Here is a 23,002-nt window from a genome sequence, read left to right on the forward strand (position 1 = left end):
AAGATCAAGTAACATATAAAGGCAAGCCTATCACAATTACACCAGACTTTTCACCAGAGACTATGAAAGCCAGAAGGGCCTGGACAGATATTATACAGAAACTAAGAGAACACACATTCCAGCCCAGGCTACTATACCCAGCCAAACTCTCAATTACCATAGATGGAGAAACCAAAGTATTCCACGACAAAATCAAATTCACACATTATCTTTCCACGAATCCAGCCCTTCAAAGGATAATAACAGAAATAAACCAATACAAGGACGGAAACCACGTCCTAGAAAAAGCAAGAAGGTAATCCCTCAACAAACCTAAAAGAAGACATCCACAAGAACAGAATGCAAACTCTAACAACAAAAATAAAAGGAAGCAACAATTACTTCTCCCTAATATCTCTTAATTTCAATGGACTCAACTCCCCCAAAAAAGACATAGACTAACATACTGGCTACACAAACAGGACCAAACATTTTGCTGCTTACAGGAAACTCATCTCAGAGAAAAAGATAGACACTACCTCAGAATGAAATGCTGGAAAACAATTTTCCAAGCAAATGGTAGGAAGAAACAAGCTGGAGTAACCGTCCTAATATCTAATAAAATCGACATCCAACCCAAAGTCATCAAAAAAGACAAGGAAGGGCACTTCATACTCATCAAAGGTAAAATCTTCCAAGAGGATCTGTCATTCTGAATATCTATGCTCCAAATACAAAGGCAGCCACATTCATTAAAGAAACTTTAGTAAAGCTCAAAGCACATATTGCACCTCACACAATAATAGTGGGAGACTTCAACACACCACTTTCACCAATGGACAGATCATGGAAGCAGAAACTAAACAGAGACACAGTGAAACTAACAGAAGTTATGAAACAAATGGATCTGACAGTATCTACAGAACATTTTATCCTAAAACAAAAGGATATACCTTCTTCTCAGCACCTCATGGTACCTTCTCCAAAATTGACCACATAATTGGTCACAAAACAAGCCTCAACATATACAAAAATATTGAAATTGTCCCATGCATCCTATCAGATCACCATGGACTAAGGCTGATCTTCAATAACAAAATAAATAATAGAAAGTCAACACACACGTGGAAACTAAACAACACTCTTCTCAATGATACCTTGGTCAAGGTAGGAATAAAGAAAGGCATTAAGGACTTTTTGGAGTTTAATGAAAATGAAGCCACAACATACCCAAACTTATGGGACACAATGAAAGCATTTCTAAGAGGAAAACGCATAGCTGAGTGCCTCCAAAAAGAAACTAGAGAGAGCACACATTAGCAGCTTGACAACACACCTCAAAGCTCTAGAAAGAAAGGAAGCAAATTCACACAAGAGGAGTAGACGGCAGGAAATAATCAAACTCAGGGGTGAAATCAACCAAGTGGCAACAAGAAGAACTATTTAAAGAAACAACCAAACGAGGAGCTGGTTCTTTGAGAAAATCAACAAGATAGACAAACCCTTAGCCAGACTCACTAGAGGGCACAGGGAAAGCATTCTAATTAACAAAATCAGAAATGAAAAGGGGACATAACAACACATCCTGAAGAAATCCAAAACACCATCAGATCCTTCTACAAAAGTCTATACTCAACAAAACTGGAGAACCTGGATGAAATGGACAATTTTCTAGACAGATACCAGGTACCAAAGTTGAATCAAGATCAGGTTAATGATCTTAACAGCCCTATAACCCCCAAAGAAATAGAAGCAGTCATTAATAGTCTCCCAACCAAAAAAAGCCCAGGACCAGATGGGTTTAGTGTAGAGTTCTATCAGACCTTCAAAGAAGATCTAATACAAGTTTTTCACAAACTATTCCACAAAATAGAAACAGAAGGTACTCTACCCAACTCATTCTATGAAGCCACAATTACTCTGATACCTAAACCACAAAAAGACCCAACAAAGATAGAGAACTTCAACCAATTTCCCTTATGAATATTGATGCAAATATCCTCAATAAAGTTCTTGCTAACCGAATCTAAGAACACATCAAAACAATCATCCATCCTGACCAAGTAGGTTTCATCCCAGGGATGCAGGGATAGTTTAATATACGGATATCCATCAACGTAATCCAGTATATAAAAAACTCAAAAAGAAAAACCACATGATCATCTCGTTAGATGCAGAAAAAGCATTTGTCAAAATCCAACACCCTTTCATGATAAAAGTCTTGGAAAGATCAGGAATTCAAGGCCCATAACTAAACATGATAAAAGCAATATACAGCAAACCAGTAGCCAACATCAAAGTAAATGGTGAGAAGCTGGAAACAATCCCACTAAAATCAGGGACTAGACAGAGCTGGCCACTCTCTCCCTACCTATTCAACATTGTACATGAAGTCCTACCCAGAGCATTTCGACAACAAAAGGAGATCAAGGGGATACAAATTGGAAAGGAAGAAGTCAAATATCACTTTTTGCAGATGATATGATAGTATATATAAGTGACCCTAAAAATTCCACCACAGAACTCCTAAGCCTGATTAACAGGTTAAGTGAAGTAGCTGAATATAAAATTAACTGAAACAAGTCAATGGCACTTCTATACACAAAGGATAAACAGGCTGAGAAAGAAATTAGGGAAACAACACCCTTCTCAATAGTCACAAATAATATAAAATACCTTGGCATGACTCTAACTAAGGAAGTGAAAGATCTGTATGATAAGAACTTCAAGTCTCTGAAGAAAGAATTTAAAGAAGATCTCAAAAGATGGAAAAATCTCCCATGCTCATGGATTGGGAGGATCAATATAGTAAAAATGGCTATCTTGCCAAAAGCAATCTACAGATTCAATGCAATCCCCATAAAAATTCCAAGTCAATTCTTCAACGAATTAGAAATGACAATCGGCAGATTCATCTGGAATAAAAACAAAAACAAAAACAAAAACAAAAACAAAAACAAACAAAAAAAAACTGGGATAGCAAACAACTCTTCTTAAGGATAAATGAACCTCTGGTGGAATCACCATGCCTGACTGAAAGCTGTACTACAGAGCAATTGTGAAAATAACTGCATGGTACTGGTATAGTAACAGACAAGTAGACCAATGGAATAGAATTGAAGACCCAGAGATGAACCCACACACCTATGGTCACTTGATCTTTGACAAGGTAGCTAAAACCATCCAGTGGAAAAAGACAGCATTTTCAACAAATGGTGCTGGCACAACTGGCTGTTATCATGATCCATTTCTCTCTCCTTGTACTAAGGTCAATCCTAAGTGCATTAAAACCACATAAAACCAGAGTCTGAAACTTATAGAGGAGACAGTAGGGAAAAGCCTCGAAGATATGGGTACAGGGGATCAATTCCTGAATAGAACAGCAATGCCTTGTGCTCTAAGATCGAGAATCCACAAATGGGACCTCATAAAAATGCAAAGCTTCTGCAAGGCAAAAGACATAGTCCATAACACAAAAAGACCACCAACAGATTGGGAAAGGATCTTTACCTATCCCAAATTGGATAGGGGTCTAATATCCAATATATATAAAGAACTCAAGAAGGTGGACTCCATAAAATCAAATATCCCCATTAAAAAATGGGGCTCAGAACTGAACAAAGAATTCACACCTGAGGAATACCGAATGGCAGAGAAGCACCTGAAAAAATGTTCAACATCCTTAATCATCAGGGGAAAACAAATCAAAACAACCCTGAGATTCCACCTCACACCAGTCAGAATGGCTAAGATGAAAAATTCAGGTGACAACAGATGCTGGAGAGGATGTGGAGAAAGAGGAACACTCCTCCATTGTTGGTGGGATTGCAAGCTTGTACAACCACTCTGGAAATCAGTCTGGCGGTTCCTCAGATAAATGGACATAATACTACCAGAGGATCCAGCAACACCTGTCCTGGGCATATATCCAGAAGATATCCCAAACGGTAAGAAGTATATATTCTCCACTATGTTCATAGCAGCCTTATTTATAATAGCCAGAAGCTGGAAAGAACCCAGATGCCCCTCAACAGAGGAATGGATACAGAAAATGTGGTACCTTTACACAGTGGAGTACTACTCAGATATTAAAAAGAATGAATTTATGAAATTCCTAGGCAAATGGATGGACCTGGAGTGCATCATACTGAGTGAGGTAACCCAATCACAAAGGAACTCACACAATATGTACTCACTGATAAGTGGATATTAGCCCAGAAACTTAGGATACCCAAGATATAAGATACAGTTTGCTAAACGCATGAAACTCAAGAAGAATGAAGAACAAAGTGTGGACACTTTCCCCCTTCTTAGAATTGGGAACAAAATACCCATGGAAGTAGTTACAGAGACAAAATTTGGAGCTGTGACGAAAGGATGGGCCATCTAGTGATTGCCATATCCAGGGATCCATCCCATAATCAGCTTCCAAACAGTGAGACCATTGCTCTAGCTCATATGTATCAAAAGATGGGCTAGTTGGCCATCACGGAAAAGAGAGGCCCATTGCACATGCAAACTTTATATGCCCCAGTACAGGGGAACGCCAGGGCCAAAACGGGGAGTGGGGGTGGGTATGGGGGACTTTTGTGATAGCATTGGAAATGTAAATGAGGAAAATACCTAATAAAAAATTACAAAAAATCCATAGGCTAACAGACTGAGTACATAAACAGAACCTAACATTTTTCTGCATACAGTAAACACACCTCAGTGAAAAAAAATCACACAGTTCCTAAAAGTAAGAGGCTGGAAAAATTGTTGTAAGCAAATTGTTCCAAGAAACAAACTGGAGTAGCCATTCTAATACCCAATAAAATAGACTTTCAATGAAAAAACTATTTAAAAAAAGATGGAGAAGGAAACTTCATACTCATCAAAGGAAAAATCTGCCAAGATAAACTCTCAGTTGTGAACATCTGTGCCCCAGATGCAATCGCAGCCACAGTTGTAAAAGAAATGTTACTGAAACTAAACCCCAACATTGATCCTCACACAATAATAGTGGAACTCTTCAATATCCCACTCTCATCAATGGACAGATCATAGAATTAGAAGCTAAACAGAGAAACAATGAAAGTAAAAGAAGTTATGAACCAAATGGATTTAACAGATGTCTAGAGAACAAAAGAAAATACCTTCTTCTCAGCACTTCATGGTACCTTCTCCAAAACTGACCATATAATCAGTAACAACACAAGACTCAACAGATAGAAGACAATTGAAATAGTTCTATGCAACCTATCAGATCACCACGGATTAAGACTGGTCTTCAAGAATAACAAAAGCAATAGAAAGCCCAAATACAAATGGAAGCTGAACAATTCTCTACTCAATAACAACTTGGTCAAGAAAGAAATAAAGAAAGAAACTAAAGGAATTTTAGAATTTAATGAAAATGAAGGCTCAAGATTTTCAAACTCATTGGACCCAATGATAGCAGTGCTAAGAGGCAAACTCATCATTCTGAGTGCCTACAAAAAGAAATTGGAGGGAGCATACACTACCAGTTTAACAGCACATCTGAATGCTCTAGAATAAAAAGAAGCAAATATACCTCAAGAGGAGTAGATCATAAGAAATAATCAAACACAGGGTTTTAATCAACCAAGTAGAAACAAAGAGTACTATACAAAGTATCAACAAAACCAGAACTGGTTCTTTGAGAAAATCAACAAGATAGATAAACTCTTAGCCAGACTAACTAGAGGGTACAGAGACAGTATCCAAATTAACAAAATCAGAAATAAAAGGGAGACATAACAACAGAAACTGAAGAAATTCAAAATATCACCAGATCCTACTGCAAACACCTATATGCAACAAAACTGGAAAATATGGACAAAATGGGTGATTTTCTAGACAGATAACAGGTACCAAAGTTAAATCAGGGTCATATTAACCACCTAGACAGTCCCATAAACCCTAAAGAAATAAAGTCAGTTATTAAAATCTCCCAACCAAACAAAAAGCCCAGGACCAGATAGTTTTCCTGCAGAATTCTATCAGACATTCAAAGAACATCTAATATCAATAATCTCCACACTATTGCACAAAATAGAAACAGAATGAACACTACCTATTTCATTCTATGAAGCCATGTATACCACACATAGACTGAACAAATAAAGAGAACTTCATACCAACTTTCCTTATGTATGTCGATGCAAAACAACTCAATAAAATACTCACAAACCAAATTCAAGAACACATCAAAACAATCATTCACCATGATCAAGTAGACTTCATCCCAGGGATGCAGGGATGGTTTAATATAGGGAAATCTATCAACATAATTCACTAGAAAAACTCAAAGAAAAAAACCCACATGATAATCTTATTAGATGCCGAGAAAGCATTCAACAGAATTCAACACCCATCCATGGTAAAAGTCATGGAGAGATTAGGAATTCAAGGCCCATACCTAAACATAGTAAAAGCAATATACAGCAAACCAGTAGCCAATATCAAACTAACTGGAAACTTGAAACTATCCTACTAAAATCAGGGACTAGACAAGGCTGAGTACTCTCTCTTTACCTACTCAAAATAGTACTAGAAGTCCTAGCCAGAGAAATTAGAAAACAGAAGGAGGTCAAAGGATACAAATTGGAAAGTAAGAAGTCAAAAAATCACTATTTGTAGATGATATGTTAGTATACTTAATGTGACCCTAAAATTAGACTAGAGAACTCATAAACCTGATAAACAACTTCAGGAAAATGGCTGGATATAAAATTAACTCAAACAAATCAGTACCCTTCCTCTACTCAAAGGATAAACAGGCTGAGAGATATTAGGGAAACAACACCCTGCACAATCGTAATAAATAATATAAATTATCTTGGTGTGACTCTAACCAAGCAAGTGAAATATCTGTATGACAAGAACTTAAGACTCTGAATAAAGAAATCGAAGAAGACTTCAGAAGATAGAAAGATCTCCCATGCTCATGGAGTGGCAGGATTAATATTATAAAAATGACCATCTTGTCTAAATTAATGTACATATACAGGCACAATCCCCCATCAAAATTCCAACTCAATTCTTTATAGAGTTGAAAAGACCAATTTGCAAATTCATTTGGAATAACCAAAAACCCAGGAAAGCAAAAACTATTCTTAACAATAAATGAAGTTCTGGGGTAATCACTATCCCGGACCTCAAGCTGTACCACAGAACAATGCTGATAAAAAACTGTGTGGTATTGGTACAAGACAGGCAGGTAGATGAATGGAATAGAATTGAAGACCCAGAAATGAACCCACACCTATTGTTACTTTATTTTTGACAAACAAGCTAAAACCATCCAGTGGAAAAATAGCATTTTCAACAAATGGTGCTGGTTCAAGTGGAGGTCAGCATGTAGAAGACTGAAAATTGATTCATTCTTGTGTCCTTGTACAAAGCTCAAGTCCAAGTGGATCAAGGACCTCCACATAAAACCAGATACATTGAATCTAATAGAAGAGAAAGTGGGAAGAGCCTCAAATACACGGGCACAGGGGAAAATTTCTTGAACAGGATACTAATGGCTTCAGCATTTTCTTACTAGGAAGCTCTGGCTCACACTGTAGACTGACCTCAAAGTATACAGGGGTGTCTCTGCCACCCAGCAAGTGCCAGGATTGAAGAACTGTGATATCGCTCCTGGACTTACAAAAAATTATAACTTTAAAGCTTTTCACTACAGTGAAAATTCCAAGGCCACAGAACCAAAAACAAGCAGGGAGAATCTTTGAGAAAGAAATTTCATTTCCCTATAGAAGCAAATTCATCCACAATTTCTTTGTGAAAACAAAACAAAACAAAACAAAACACCACCACCAACAGCCAAGAAAAAGGAAAACAAGAATAAAGAAAAGATTAAACATGAATAATTACACTCCTCTCACTCATACCCTGACCCCCACTTCCAAAGCCCCAAGACGATTATTGTAGGAAATAAAGGAATAATACATTAACCTTAAATAAGAGATCAAGATCTTGTGTGATAAGCAATGGTAAACACCCAGGAAGAGCGCGAGGCTTACACTGCACATGCGCAGTGAGCACTATTTGCTCCAGGAACTGTCAGTTACCCTGAGGAAGAAAGCTCAAGCTTTTGTTTACCACTGTTGCTTAGAAACGGCTGCTTCTTTGACTGGTCAGAGTTTATCACTTCTGGGATTCCCAGAGTTGGATTCTGACTGTTAGAAGTTCAGTGATTAAAAGTTCATATTTCTTAAAATTATTTAGTTCTGAGCTGACGCAAAGGTGACCACAGAGATGTTCTCCACCTTTAAGAAGCTCTGCTGCTGTAAGAGAGAACCGAAAACCCCTTTGGGGTTTTGTGATGGTCCAAGCACCTGTAAGTGGAGCTTGGCGTGTTGTGACTGTAGTCAGGACAGGTATAGCCAGTCTTATGATCCAGATAATAAATTCCATGAAGCAGTGTGCATGGGAAAGATTAAAGTGGTGCTGCATCTCCTCTCTAAGAAGAAATTTAACATAAATGACCAGGACAAAGGAAAACGGTGAGAGCAATTGGAAGCTAAGGATGGTAGGCAATGAAGAAATTGGGTGATGGGGAAAACCTAGTGAGGACAAGAGCAGTAGCGAAATTCCAGCTTTCTGTACATCAGTCTTCTTGGCACCTGTGATCACACAGAGATCCAGTGTCCAGATCTTCCGGAGTAGGAGAATTCCCGGCAGGCTTAGCGTTACCCCATAATTCTTCTAAAGAGCATTTTATTGAATATACAATGGAATAGCATAACAAAATATAAAGAAATAGGGTTTAATTTCAATGTACACAATAAACACCATGTTATATGAACTGAGGAAGATGCAGAATTCGTTATGTTTCTCATACTGCATCTTCCTCATCCCTAAAATTATCCAAGTATAATTCAGTATGAATTTTATATATCATGTACTAACATTTATATTCCTTACTGAACAATAACAGAAATAATCTAAACAAAGCTGTATGCTCCTTGTCTTCTTTCATTTTCTTGTTATTACTCAGTAGTGCCCTGCGGGTAATCATTTTTACATCTCAGTAGATTTCTTATATTTATCTTAAGCTTCTTCACACATTACTTCATATATTTCCTAAGGCTTCATTAGTTACAATTTTCCTAACGCCTTTTGCTGACAAGCTCCATGTTATCTGCAAGTTACTTTTAACATTTTTACTTGATTTGGATGGAGGCAGACAAAGCTTTCTTGAGTTTTTATGATTTTAAAATCAACAATCTCCCTTGTCAAATCGTTATGAGATATTGACATTAGGCATAATAAATATCTAATTTCTATGTACACTATGAATTTAACTTGTCAAAAATGGGTCATATTTACTTTTTTCAAGTTTCCTTTTACTTACACATTTTTTAAAAAATCAAAGCAACATTTTCTGTGCATTTAGATACTGCTGTTGATATTTTTCACAGTTGGTTTTTTTTTTTTTATCTATAGTAATATTTGGTTTTTGGTTTTTGAGACAAGGTTTCTCTGTGTAGCCCTGGCTGTCCTGGAACTCACTTTGTAGACCAGGCTGGCCTCAAACTCAGAAATCCACCTGCCTCTGCCTCCCAAGTGCTAGGATTAAAGGCGTGGGCCAACACTGCCCGGCTCTATAGTACTTTTAATAACTAGCTTTTTAATAAACCCCAGCATAAAAACTAAGAATGCTTTGCATATATGTCACATTTAACATAGTCAAAAACACCATGGATTGCATGGTAGCATTTTATCTTGTGTATTAAAAATTGCTGCCAATTGTTTTATGTTATAAGTTCATATACATCCCAATTTTAGATTAGTTAAAATGTGAAAGAAGAGAATCTTGAGCTTGGTACCATGCTGTATCTACAATTCAGGTTACCTGGAGGCTGAGGCAGCAGGAGTTTAAGTTTAAAGATACTGTCTCAAGTTTTAAAGGCATTATCTTATCATCTGTGTAATTATAGTCTTTAATACTTTTGCAAAAATAGTTATAATAGAACTAATATTGAACTGAAATATATGTTACTGCTAACAATACTAAATTTAATATCTAATAGATGACCAGTTGTCCAAGAATTTTTTCCTGAATCGTTGCAAAGGTTATTGATTTGCTCATTCATTCATTCGTTTGTTTGTTTTTTATTTTTATTATTTATTTATTTATTTATTTATTTATTTATTTATTTAGCTTTTTCGAGACATGGTTTCTCTGTATAGCCCTGGCTGTTCTGGAACTCACTCTGTAGACCAGGCTGGCCTCGAACTCAGTAATTCGCCTGCCTCTGCCTCCCAAGTGCTGGGATTAAAGGCGTGCGCCACCACGCCCAGCTTTGTTTGTTTTTTAAAGACAGGCTGTGGTTTACCAGTATAGTGAGAAAGGGAACCATTGCCATGTGGTTCTGCTAAAAATCTCTTCCTTTCTTTGTGGTTCATCTGTCATTTCTTCAATAGTCACTCACATAGTGAATCCAGTTATCATTTGTTGCAAAGGTTCCTATTTATGCATCCCAATTTGACAGAAGGGAAGTACTTCTTTTAATTCTTATTTCATGGAAAAAAAGAGATTATAATACAGAAAGGCTGAAAAATAGTTGATTGATAATGGATCTTAGAGCAGGTTGAAAATTCAATAGGAGTTTAATGCAATGGCTTTGTTCCTTCTGTTCAAATAGGATGTTCTTGACTCCGTAGTTCAGTGATAAAGCACTCATCTAGGCTACACCAGCTATGGGTTTTATCCATACTACCATAAAATTTCTGAATAGTAAATCATTCTAATATAGGAAATAAGAAGGGTAAAATGAATATAATTTTAAAACAAAGTTAAATATTTATGGTTTATGGGTCAGAGGACATAAATTCCATGTAATATTTGCGAATACATGAGTGACTGTTTTATGTTGACATAGTACCCTACAGTACAGTTTCATTGAATTGCCTTTCATTCCCACAGAACTGCACTGCACTTCGCATGTTTTTATGGTCATCTGCATCTGGTTCAGTTCTTATTATATAATGACTGCATGATAAATGCCCTTGATGATCAAAAGGCAACACCATTAATGAAGGTAGTTCAAAGTTTTCAATTTCAAGAATGAATTTGATATGAATGGTTAGAATGAAAAGAAAATAAATATCACTTAAGTATAAATCATGAAGAAAGCTGAGAGAAGCTTATTTTGAATTATTTGATTTGACAATGTTTCCTACAGGCTGTACAAAGCTGGGAGACAAAGATTGTTTCTGTCCTCCTTCATAATGGAGCAGATCCCAACTGTAAAGATTCCAATGGAGAAACAGCACTACATCAGGCTGTATATGTTAACAGTCCAGATGTTGCCACCTATCTTCTTCAATATGGAGCAGAAATTGAAGAAACTACTAAGGTAATGATTTTATAATTGAATTCCAAAGTATATTATTTTATTATTTTTTTCTTTTTAAATATTTTATGAGGTATTTTCCTCATTTACATTTCCAATGCCATCACACAATTCCCCCATACCCTCCTCCCCACTCTGGTACCCCCCCCCAACTCCCACTTTTTGGCCTTGGCGTTCCCATGTACTGAGGCATATAAAGTTTGCATGATCAATGGGCCTCTCTTTCCACTGATGGCCAACTAAGCCATTGTTTGATACATATGCAGCTAGAGACAAGAGCTCCAGGGTACTGGTTAGTTCATAGTGTTGTTCCACCTATAGGTTTGCAGTTCCGTTTAGCTACTTCTGTACTTTCTCTAGCTCCTCCATAGGGGGCCCTGTGATCCATCCAATAGATGACTGTGAGCAGCCACTTCTGTGTTTGCTAGGCCCCAGCATAGTCTCACAAGAGACAGCTATATCAGGGTCCTTTCAGCAAAATCTTGCTAGTGTATGCAATGGTGTCATCATTTGGAGGCTGATTATGGGATGGATACCTGGATATGGCAGTCTCTAGATGTTCCATCCTTTTGTCTCTGCTCCAAACTTTATCTCTGTAAGTCCTTCTATGGGTATTTTGTTCCCAATTCTAAGAAGGGGTAAAGTGTCAACAATTTGGTCTTCGTTCTTCTTGAGTTTCATGTGTTTCGTAAATTGTATCTTCTATCTTGGGTATTCTAAGTTTCTGGGCTAATATCCACTTATCAGTGAGTACATATCATTTCAGTTCTTTTGTGATTGGGTAACTCACTCAGGAGGATGCCCTACAGGTCGAACCATTTGCCTAGGAATTTCATAAATTCATTCTTTTTTAATAGCCGAGTAGTACTCCATTATATATGTGTACCACAGTTATTTGTATCCATTACGCTGTAGAAGGGCATCTCGGTTCTTTCCAGCTTCTGGCTAGTATAAATAAGGCTGCTATGAACATAGTGGAGCATGTGTCCTTCTTACAGGTTTGAACATCTTCTGGATATATACCCAGGAGAGGTATTGCTGGATCCTCCGGTAGTACTATGTCTAATTTTCTAAGGAAACGCCAGAATGATTTCCAGAGTGATTGTACAAGCTTGCAATCCCACCAATAATGGAGGAGTGTTCCTCTTTCTCCACATCCTCACCAGCATCTGCTGTCCCCTGAATTTTTGATCTTAGCCATTCTGAGTAGTGTGAGGTGGAATCTCAGGGTTGTTTTGATTTGCATTTCCCTAATGATTAATGATACTGAACATTTTTTCAGGTGCTTCTCGGCTATTCAGTATTCCACAGGTGAGATTTCTTTGTTTAGCTCTGATCCCCATTTTTTAATGGGGTTATTTGATTTTCTGGAGTCCAACTTCTTGAGCTCTTTATATATATTGGATATTAGTCCCTTAATTGATTTAGGATAGGTAAAGATAGTTTCCCAATCGGTTGATGGCCTTTTTGTCTTATTGACAGTGTCTTTTGCCTTACAGAAGCTTTGCAGTTTTATGAGTTCCCATTCTTCAATTCTTGATCATACAGCACAAGCCATTGCTGTTCTATTCAGGAATTTTTCCCCTGTGCCCATATCTTCGAGGCTTTTCCTCACCTTCTCCCCTATAAGTTTCAGTGTCTCTGGTTTTATGTGGAGTTCCCTGATCCACTTAGATTTGACCTTAGTACAAGGAGATAGGAATGGATCAATTTGCATTCTTCTACAGGATAACCGCCAGTTGTGCCAGCACCATTTGTTGAAAATGCTGTCTTTTTTCCACAGGATGGTTTTAGCTCCCTTGTCAAAGATCAAGTGACCATAGGTGTGTGGGTTCATTTCTGGGTCTTCAATTCTATTCCATTGGTCTACTTGTCTGTTGGTATACCAGTACCATGCAGTTTTTATCACAATTGCTCTGTACTACAGCTTTAGGTCAGGCATGGTGATTCCTCCAGAGGTTCTTAATCCTTGAGAAGAGTTTTTGCTATTTTAGGTATTTTATTACTCCAGATGAATTTGCAGATTGCTCTTTCCAATTCCTTGAAGAATTGCGTTGGAATTTTGAAAGGGGATTGCATTGAATCTGTAGATTGCATTTGGCAAGATAGCCATTTTAAAGTGTTGATCCTGCCAATCTATGAGCACTGGGGATCTTTCCATCTCATGAGATCTTCTTTAATCTTTCTTCAGAGACTTGAAGTTCTTATCATACAGATCTTTCACTTCACTAGTTAGAGTCACGCCAAGGTATTTTATATTATTTGTGACTATTGAGAAAGGTGTTTGTTCCCTAATTGCTTTCTCAGCCTGTTTATTCTTTGTGTAGAGAAAGGCTATTGACTTGTTTGAGTTAATTTTATATCCAGCTACTTCACTGAAGCTGTTTATCAGGTTTAGAAGTTCTCTGGTGGAATTTTTCAGGGTCACTTTTATATACTATTATATCATCTGCAAAAAGTGATATTTTGACTTCTTCCTTTCCAATTTGTATCCCCTTGATCTCCTTTTGTTGTCAAATTGCTCTGGCTAGGACTTCAAGTACAATGTTGAATAGGTAGGGAGAAAGTAAGCAGCCTTGTTTAGTCCCTGATGTTAGTGGGATTGTTTCCAGCTTCCCACCATTTACTTTGATGTTGGCTACTGGTTTGCTGTAGATTGCTTTTATCATGTTTAGGTATGGGCCTTGAATTCCTGATCTTTCCAAGACTTTTATCATGAATGGGTGTTGGATTTTTTCAAATGCTTTTCCCGCGTCTAATGTCTAACGTGATGATCATGTGGTTTTTGTCTTTGAGTTTGTTTATATAATTGATTAGGTTGATGGATTTCCGTATATTAAACCATCCCTGCATCCCTGGAATAAAACCTACTTGGTCAGGATGGATGATTGAATGTGTTCTTGGATTCAATTAGCGAGAATTTTATTGAGTATTTTTCTTTTGATATTCATAAGGGAAATTGGTCTGAAGTTCTCTATCTTTGTTGGATCTTTCTGTGTTTTAGGTAAAAGAGTAATTGTGTCTTCATAGAATGAGTTGAGTAGAGTACCTTCTACTTCTATTTTGTGGAACATTTTGTGCAGAACTGGAATTAGATCTTCTTTGAATGTCTGTTAGAACTCTGCACTAAACCCTTCTGGTCCAGAGCTTTTTTTGGTTGGGAGACTATTAATGACTGCTTCTATTTCTTTAGGGGATATGGGAATCTTTAGATCGTTAACTTGATCCTGATTTAACTTTGGTACCTGGTTTCTGTCTAGAAATTTGTCCATTTCATCAAGGTTTTCCAATTTTTTTGAGTATAGACTTTTGTAGAAGGATCTGATTGTGTTTTGGATTTCTTCAGTATCTGTTATGTCTCCCTTTTCATTTCTGATTTTGTTAATTAGGATGCTGTCCCTGTGCCCTTTCGTGAGTCTGGCTAAGGGTTTATCTATCTTGTTGTTTTTCTCAAAGAACCAGCTCCTCAATTAGTTGATTCTTTGAAAAGTTCTTCCTGTGTCCACTTGGTTGATTTCACCCCTGAGTTTGATTATTTCTTGCTGTCTACTCTCTTGGGTGAATTTTCTTCCTTTTGTTCTAGAGCTTTTAGGTGTGTTGTCAAGCTGCTAGTGTGTGCTCTCTCTAGTTTCTTTTTGGAGGCACTCAGAGCTATGAGTGTCCCTCTTAGAAATTCTTTCGTTTTGCCCAATAAGTTTGGGTGTGTTATGGCTTCATTTTCATTAAACTGTAAAAAGTCTTTAATTTCGTTCTTTATTCCATCCTTTACCAAGGTATCATTGAGAAGAGTGTCGTTCAGTTTCCACGTGAATGTTGGCTTTCCATTATTTATGTTGTTATTGAAGATCTGCCTTAATCCATGGTGGTCTGATAGGATGCATGGGACAATTTTAATATTTTTGTATTTGTTGAGGTCTGTTTTGTGACAAATTATATGGTCAATTTTAGAGATGGTGCCATGAGGAGCTGAGAAGAAGTTATATCCTTTTGTTTTAGGATAAAATGTTCTGTAGATATCTGTTAAGTCCATCTGTTTCATAACTTCTCTTAGTTTCACCGTGTCCCTCTTTAATTTCTGTTTCCACGATCTGTCTATTGATGAAAGTGGTGTGTTGAACTTTCCCACTATTATTGTGTGAGGTGCAATGTGTGCTTTGAGCTTTACTAAAGTTTCTTTAATGAACGTGGCTGCCCTTGCATTTGGAGAATAGATATTCATAATTGAGAGTTCCTCTTGGAAGATTTTACCTTTGATGTGTAAGAAGTGTCCTTCCTTGTCTTTTTTGCAACTTTGCGTTGGAAGTCGATTTTATTCGATATTAGAATGGTACTCCAGCTTGTTTCTTCAGACCAATCACTTTGAAAATTGTTTTCCAGCTTTTTATTCTGAGGTAGTCTCTGTCTTTTCCCCTGAGATGCATTTCCTCTAAGCAGCAAAATGTTGGGTCCTGTTTGTGTAGCCAGTCTGTTAGTGTATGTCCTTTTATTGGGGAATTGAGTCCATTGATATTAAGAGATATGAATGAAAAGTAATTGTTGTGTCCTATTATTTTTGTTGTTAGAGTTGGGATTCTGTTCTTGTGGCTGTCTTCTTTTTTGGTTTGTTGAAGGATTAGTTTCTTGCTTTTTTTAAGGCGTGATTTCTGTCCTTGTATTTTTTTTTTCTGTTACTATCCTTTGAAGGACTGGATTCATGGAAAGATAATGTGTTAATTTGGTTTTGTTGTGGAATACTTTGGTTTTTCCATCTATGGTAATTGAGAGTTTGGCTGGGTGTTGTAGCCTGGGCTGGCATTTGTGTTCTCTTAATGTCTGTATAATATCCAGGATCTTCTGGCTTTCATAGTCTCTGGTGAAAAGTCTGGTGTAATTCTGATAGGCCTTCCTTTATATGTTACTTGACCTTTTTCCCTTGCTGATTTTAATATTCTATTTTAATATTCTATCTTTATTTAGTACATTTTTTGTTCTGATTATTATGTGTCGGGAGGAATTTTTTTTTCTGGTCCAGTCTATTTGGAGTTCTTGTATGTTCATGGGCATCTCTTTCTTTAGGTTTGAGAAGTTTTCTTCTATAATTTTGTTCAAGATATTTGCTGGCCCTTTAAGTTGAAAATCTTCCTTCTCATCTACTCCTATATTATCTGTAGGTTTGGTCTTCTCATTGTGTTCTGGATTTCCTGGATATTTTGAGTTAGGATCTTTTTCATTTTGTATTTTCTTTGATTGTTGTGCCGATGTTCTCTGTGGAATCTTCTGCACCAGAGATTCTCTCTTCCATGTCTTTTATTCTATTGCTGATGCTTGCGTCTATTGTTCCAGATTTCTTTCCTAGGGTTTCTATCTCCAACGTTGCCTCACTTTGGGTTTTCTTTATTGTGTCTACTTCCCTTTTTAGGTCTTGGATGGTTTTATTCAATTCCATCACCTGTTTGGTTGTGTTTTCCTACAATACTTTAAGGGATTTTTGTGCTTCCTCTTTAAGGTCTTCTACCTGTTTAGCAGTGTTCTCCTGTATTTCTTTAACTGAGTTACTAAGGTCCTTCTTGATGTCCTCTACCATCATCATGAGATATGCTTTTAAATTCGGGTCTAGCTCTTCGGCTGTGTTGGGGTGCCCAGGACTGGGTGGGGTGGGAGTGCTGTGTTCTGATGATGGTAAATGGTCTTGGGTTCTGTTAGTAAGATTCTTAGGTTTGCCATTTGCCATCTGGTAATCTCTGGAGTTAGTTGTTATAATTGTCTCTGGTTAGAGCTTGTTCCTCAGGTGATTCTGTTAGCCTCTATCAGCAGACATGGGAGACTAGCTCTCTCCTGAGTTTCAGTGGTCAGAGTACTCTCTGCAAGCAAGCTCTCCTCTTGCAGGGAATGTGCCCTGATATCTGGCATTCGAACTTGCCTCCTGGCAGTAGTTGTGTTCCACTCACCAGAGGTCCTAAAATCCTGTGGAGAGTCCTGTGGGGGCCTTGGGGGTGTCCACAGACCCCACACACAAGGTGCCCCGATGCTGGTGCTGACTGGAAGGGACTTGTGACCCTGGTCAGGCCATGTTTTCTGCTTCCCTAATTAATGCTGCACGATTGGATTGGAGCAGAAGTTGTGTTCCACTCACCAGAGGTCCTAACATCCCATGGAGAGTCCTGTGGGGACCTTGGGGGTGTCCGCAGACTCCGCGCCCTAGGTGCCCCTGTGCTGGTGCCGACCAGAAGGCCCAAAGTATTTTAAAGCCAAGTGCTTTAAAAATGTCATGTGTAGGGCCAATTTTCCAATTTTCAAAATTCATGTTTTCTTTGTTATTGGTTTATATTATTTATTTACATTTTAAATGTTGTTCCTCTTCCTGGTCTCCTCTCCACAAGCTCCCATCCCATCTCCCCTCCCCTTTGCCTCTAAGAGGCTATTCCTCCATCCACCCACCCTTTCCAGCCTTACCCCTCTACCATTCACCTCCACAGTACCTCCACAGGACCAAAGGCCTTCCCTCCCATTGATGTCAGATAAGGCAGTCTTCTGCTACATATGTAGCTGGAGCCATGGGCACAGCCATGTATACTCTTTGGTTGATGGTTTAGTCCCTGGAAGCTCTGGAGGGATTGATTTGTTGATATTGCCATTTGTTTATTGGCATTGCAATCCCTTTCACAGCCTCAGTCCTTTCCCCAACTCTTCCATTGGTTCCCTGGGCTCAGTCAGATGGTTGACTGTGAGTATCTGCATCTGTATTACTCAGATGCTGAAGCAGCTTCTCAGGAAATATCTAAACCAGCCTCCTGTCTGCAAGTACTTCTTGGCATTAGCAATAGTGTCAGGGTTTGGTGTCTGCAGACAGGATGGATCCCTAGGTAGGGTCATCTCTGGATGGCTTTACCTTCAGTCTCTGCTTTATTTTTTGTCCCTGCATTTGCTTTATACAGGAAAAATTCTGGGTTAAAAGTTTTGAGATGGTGCATGGCCCTATCCTTCAACTGGCGGTCATGACTATCTACTGAAGGTGGTCTCTACAAGTTCTCTCTCCCCTTTATTGGTTATGTTGGCTAATGTCATCCCCACTAGGTCCTGGGAAACTCTTGCTTTGCCAGCCTCTGGAACTTTCTAGTGGCTGCCACCTGTTCCCCACTCCCCGCTGCTACATATCTCTGTTCATTTTCCTGGACCTGTGGATATCTTTCCTGTGTCTATCCATACCTTATCCTGCCATGGTTGTTATTCTAAGCAAAAATATAAATTAGGGATAATGCCTTATCTATCACTAACAGCTAAATTATACTGATCTGTATGCTCTAACTTTAGAACACTAATGTAATGCAGTAACTTAGACTTAGATACAGTGGTGATAGCAGCAGGCTGAGTATATTAAAGATCAACAAGTGGTGAAAACACAGTCACTAAAAGGTAATGGGTGCCTATCCACAATTGGTACATCTGCAATATAACCACCACACATAGAGAAGACTCATGGAACACTGAGGAAGAGGAGTCTAAAAGACTGTGTGGTCCAGAGACCAGGATGCCTGTTGCAAGATAGTGTCTTCTAGATATGAAAGGGATATTGAACCTATAAAATCTCAATAATATGGTTGCCTAAACAAAATGAACAAAATAAAATCATCAGTTGACATGCAAACACTGATGGGGGAACTTCAAAAGAACCACTGATAAATGAAGAGTGGCCTGCTAGCCATGGTTAAAGAGAGAAGAATTCATATTTCTACAGGGATAAACTCTCTGGTAGATAACTCACTGACAATATTCAGCCATAAGAACACATTCATACACACACCGAGAGAGAGAGAGAGAGAGAGAGAGAGAGAGAGAGAGAGAGAGAGAGAGAGTAAGAAAGACAAAGACAAGGAGACATGAAGACAGAAGGAGGGGGTGACATTAAATGGAATTATTAGGATGTACATATGTGTGTGTGTGACCTCAATAAAGATGATCTCATCAATTTGAGAGGGAGTGGGCACATAGGGGAGTTGAAGGAGTGAAGAGATATTAATTAAATAACTGTAGTTCTCATGTAGGAACTTATTAAATAATTTAAATGAAAACATTTTTTAAATGATGCATTGGGCTTTCTAAACTCTAAGACAGTTTACCTATTCTAAAAGGACAGAATCAATTTCTAGTTCCTTTGAAGTATTGCTCGTTTTAAGCCCATTATTTTGATGACCTGTTTGAAATAAGATGTTGACATCGTCAACATGAGTCCATCTTTAACAATGAATCAAGTAGGGCTTCTTGTGCATCCTCTGCAAACTTCCACATTCTTACAAAACTCTGAGAATTATATTTTTAAATATCTTCTGCTGTTGTCAATGTTTTCCCCATAGAAGATCTGTTAAAACAGTATTTCAAAAATCATTTTTATCTACTTACATTTCAAATGTTATCCCCTCTGGAAACATCCTATCCCATCCTCCCTACCCCTGCTTCTACGATGGTGCTCCCCCACCCACCCACCCACCCACCCATTCACCCACTCCTGACTCCCCACTGTGCCATTCCCCTACACTGGGGCATCCAGCCTTCCCAGGACCAAGGGCCTACACTCCCATTTATGTCCACCAAGGCCATCCTCTGCTACATTTGCATCTAGACCATGGCCCCCTTCATGTGTACTCTTTGGTTGGGGGTTTAGTCCCTAGGAGCTCTGGGGGGTCTAATTGATTGATATTGTTCTTCCTATGGAGTTGTACATTGCTTGAGCTCCTTCAGTTCTTTTTCTAACTCCTTCATTGGGGACTCCATGCTCAGTCCAATGGTTGGCTGTGAGCAACTGCCTCTGCATTTGTCAGGCTCTGGCAAAGCCTCTCAGGAGACAGCTATATCAGTCTCCTGTCACCAAGTACTTCCTGGAATCCACAATAGTGTCTGGATTTGGTGACTGTATATGGGCTGGATATCCAGGTGGGTAAGTCTCAGGATGGCTCTTCCTTCAGTGTCTGCTCCACATTTTGTCTCTGTATTTCCTCCCTTGAGTATTTTGTTTGCCCTTCTAAGTAGGACTGAAGCAGCCACACTTTAGTCTTCCTTTTTCTTGAGTTTCATATGGTCTGTGAATTGTATCTTGGGTATTTCAAGCTTTGGGGCTAATATCTACTTATCAGTGAGTGCATATCATGTGTGCTCTTTTGTGATTGGATTACCTCACTCAGGGTGATATTTTCTAGTTCCATCCATATGACTAAGAATTTCATAAATTCACCATTTTAAATAGTTGAGTGGTACTCCATTGTATAAATGTACCACATTTTCTGTATCCATTCCTTTGTTGAGGGACATCTGGGTTCTTTCCAGCTTCTGGTTATTATAATTATAACTGCTATAAACATAGTATCCTTGTTATATGTTGGAGCATCTTCTGGGTATATGGTCAGAAGTGGTATAGCTGGGTTTCAGGTAGTATTTTGTCCAAATTTCTGAGAAACCTCAGATTGATTTTCAGAGTGGTTGTACCAGCTTGCAATCCCACTAACCATGGAGGAGTCTTCCTCTTTCTCCACATCCTTGCCAGCGTCTGCTGTCACATGACATTTTGATCTTAGCAATTGTGACTGATGCTAGGAGGAATCTCAGGGTTGTTTTGATTTGCATTTCCCTAATGACGAAGGATGTTGAACATTTCTTTAGGTGCTTCTTGTCCATTCAATATTTCTCAGTAGATAATGCTTTGTTTAGCTCTTTACCCCATTTTTTAATAGAGTTATTTGCTTCTCTGGTCTAATTTCTTGAGTTCTTTCTATATATTGGACATTAGCCATTTATCGGATGTGGGATTAGTAAAGATCTTTTTTTAATCTGTTGATTGCTGATTTTTCCTATTGATAGTATCCTTTGCCTTACAGAAGCTTTGCAATTTAACGAGGTCCCGTTTGTCTATTGCTGATCTTAGAGCATAAACCATTGGTGTTCTCTTTAGGAAAATTTCCCTGTGCCAATGTGTTTGAGGCTCTTACCCACTTCCTATTCTTTTAGTTTCAGTGTATATGGTTTTATGTGGAGGTCCTTGATCTACTTGGAGTTGAGCTTTGTAAAAGGACATAAAAATGTATTGATTGGAATTCTTTTGTAATCTGACAACCAGTTGAAACAGTACCATTTGTTGATAATGCTATTTTTTCACTGGATGGTTTTATTTCATTTGTCAAAGTTCAGTTGACATAGGTGTTTGAGTTCATTTCTGGGTCTTCAATTCTTTTGCATCGATCCTCTTTTATGTCTCTGTAAGAATACCATGAAGTTTTTTGTTGTTGTTTTATTTTGTTTTGTTTTTGTTTTTTATAAATCAAGATTGCTCTGTAGTATAGATTGAGGTCAGGAATAGTGATTCCTCCAGAAATTCTTTTATTGTAATCCATCTCTGGGATGAAGCCTACTTGATCATGATGGATGATTGTTTTGATGTGTTCTTAGATTCTATTTTTGAGAATTTCATTGAGTATTTTTGAATTGATATTCTTAAGGGAAATTGGTCTGAAGTTCTCTTTCTTTGGTGAATTTTTTTTTTTTTTTTTGCGGTGGTGTAGGTATAATTACACAAACACACTTACACATACACACATATAAATTGTGGCTTCATAGAACAAGCTGGATAGTGTTCCTTCTGTTTCTGTTTTGTTGAATAGTTTGAAGAATTTTGGAATTAAGTCTCCTTTGAACATCTGATAGAATTCTGCACTAGACTCACCTGAGCCTGGGCTTTTTTTTTTGTTGTTGTTTGGAAGACTTTTAATGACTGCTTCTATATCTTTAGGTGTTATGGGACAGTTTAGATGCTTTTTCTTACCTGATTTACCTTTGGTATCTGGTGTCTGTGTAGAAAAATTTCCATTTCATCCAGATTTTTTAGTTTTGTTGAGTATAGGCATTTGTAGTAGTATCTGATGATTTTTGATTAGTTAGTCTGGCTAAGGGTTTTTCTATCTTGTTGATTCTCTCAAAGAACCAGCTCCTGGTTTTGTCCATTCTTTGCAGTTTTTTTGTTTTGTTTTGTTTTGTTTTGTTTTTTGTTTCTACTTGGTTGATTTCAGCCCCGAATTTGATTATTTCCTGCTTTCTACTTCTCGTGGGTGCATTTTTATTGTATCCTAGAGCTTTTAGATGTGCTGTCAAGCTGCTAGTGTATGCTCTCTCCAGTTTTCTTTGGAGGCACTCAGAGCCATGAGTTTGCCTCAGCACTGCTTTCATTGTGTTCCATAATGTTGGGTATGTTTTACTTTCATTTTCATTAAATTCTAAAAAGTCTTTAATTTCTTTATTTCTTCCTTGACCAAGTTATCATGAGTAGAGCATTGTTCAGCTTCAATGTGGATGTTGTCTTCTTATTGTTTTTGTTGTTATTGAACAGAGCTTTGGTGTTCTGATAGGATGAATGGGATTATTTCAATCTTCTTGTATCTGTTGAGAGCTGCTTTTCTTTTTCTTTTCCTTTTTTTCTCTTTCTTTTTCTTTTTTTAAAACCAATTTTATGATCAATTTTAGGAAGTTCCATGAGGTGCTGAGAAAAAGGAATATTCTTTTGTTTTAGGATGAAATGTTTTATAGATATCTGTTAAATCTGTTAAATTTTGTTCATAACTTCTGTTAGTTTCACTGTGTCTCTGTTTAGTTTCTATTTACATTAACTGTCCATTGATGAGCCCCCCAACTAT

At 37.8% G+C, this 23,002-nt stretch overlaps 1 protein-coding gene across 1 annotated transcript in view; it reads left to right on the forward strand.

Annotated features, from left to right (window-relative positions):
• The first annotated feature begins 8,247 nt into the window (after positions 1-8,247).
• LOC147002968 (uncharacterized) overlaps positions 8,248-23,002 on the forward strand; it is a 157,629-nt gene continuing 142,874 nt past the window's right edge. Inside the window, exons 1-3 of the mRNA XM_085840896.1 lie at positions 8,248-8,495; positions 10,922-11,036; positions 11,181-11,354. Coding sequence (XP_085697022.1) covers positions 8,248-8,495; positions 10,922-11,036; positions 11,181-11,354 — 537 coding nt within the window. The remainder of the gene's footprint in view (positions 8,496-10,921; positions 11,037-11,180; positions 11,355-23,002) is intronic.

This window comes from Mus caroli, unplaced genomic scaffold (genome assembly GCF_978045245.1).
Source record: "Mus caroli unplaced genomic scaffold, Mus_caroli_1 scaffold_8, whole genome shotgun sequence".
Lineage (NCBI taxonomy): Eukaryota > Metazoa > Chordata > Mammalia > Rodentia > Muridae > Mus > Mus caroli.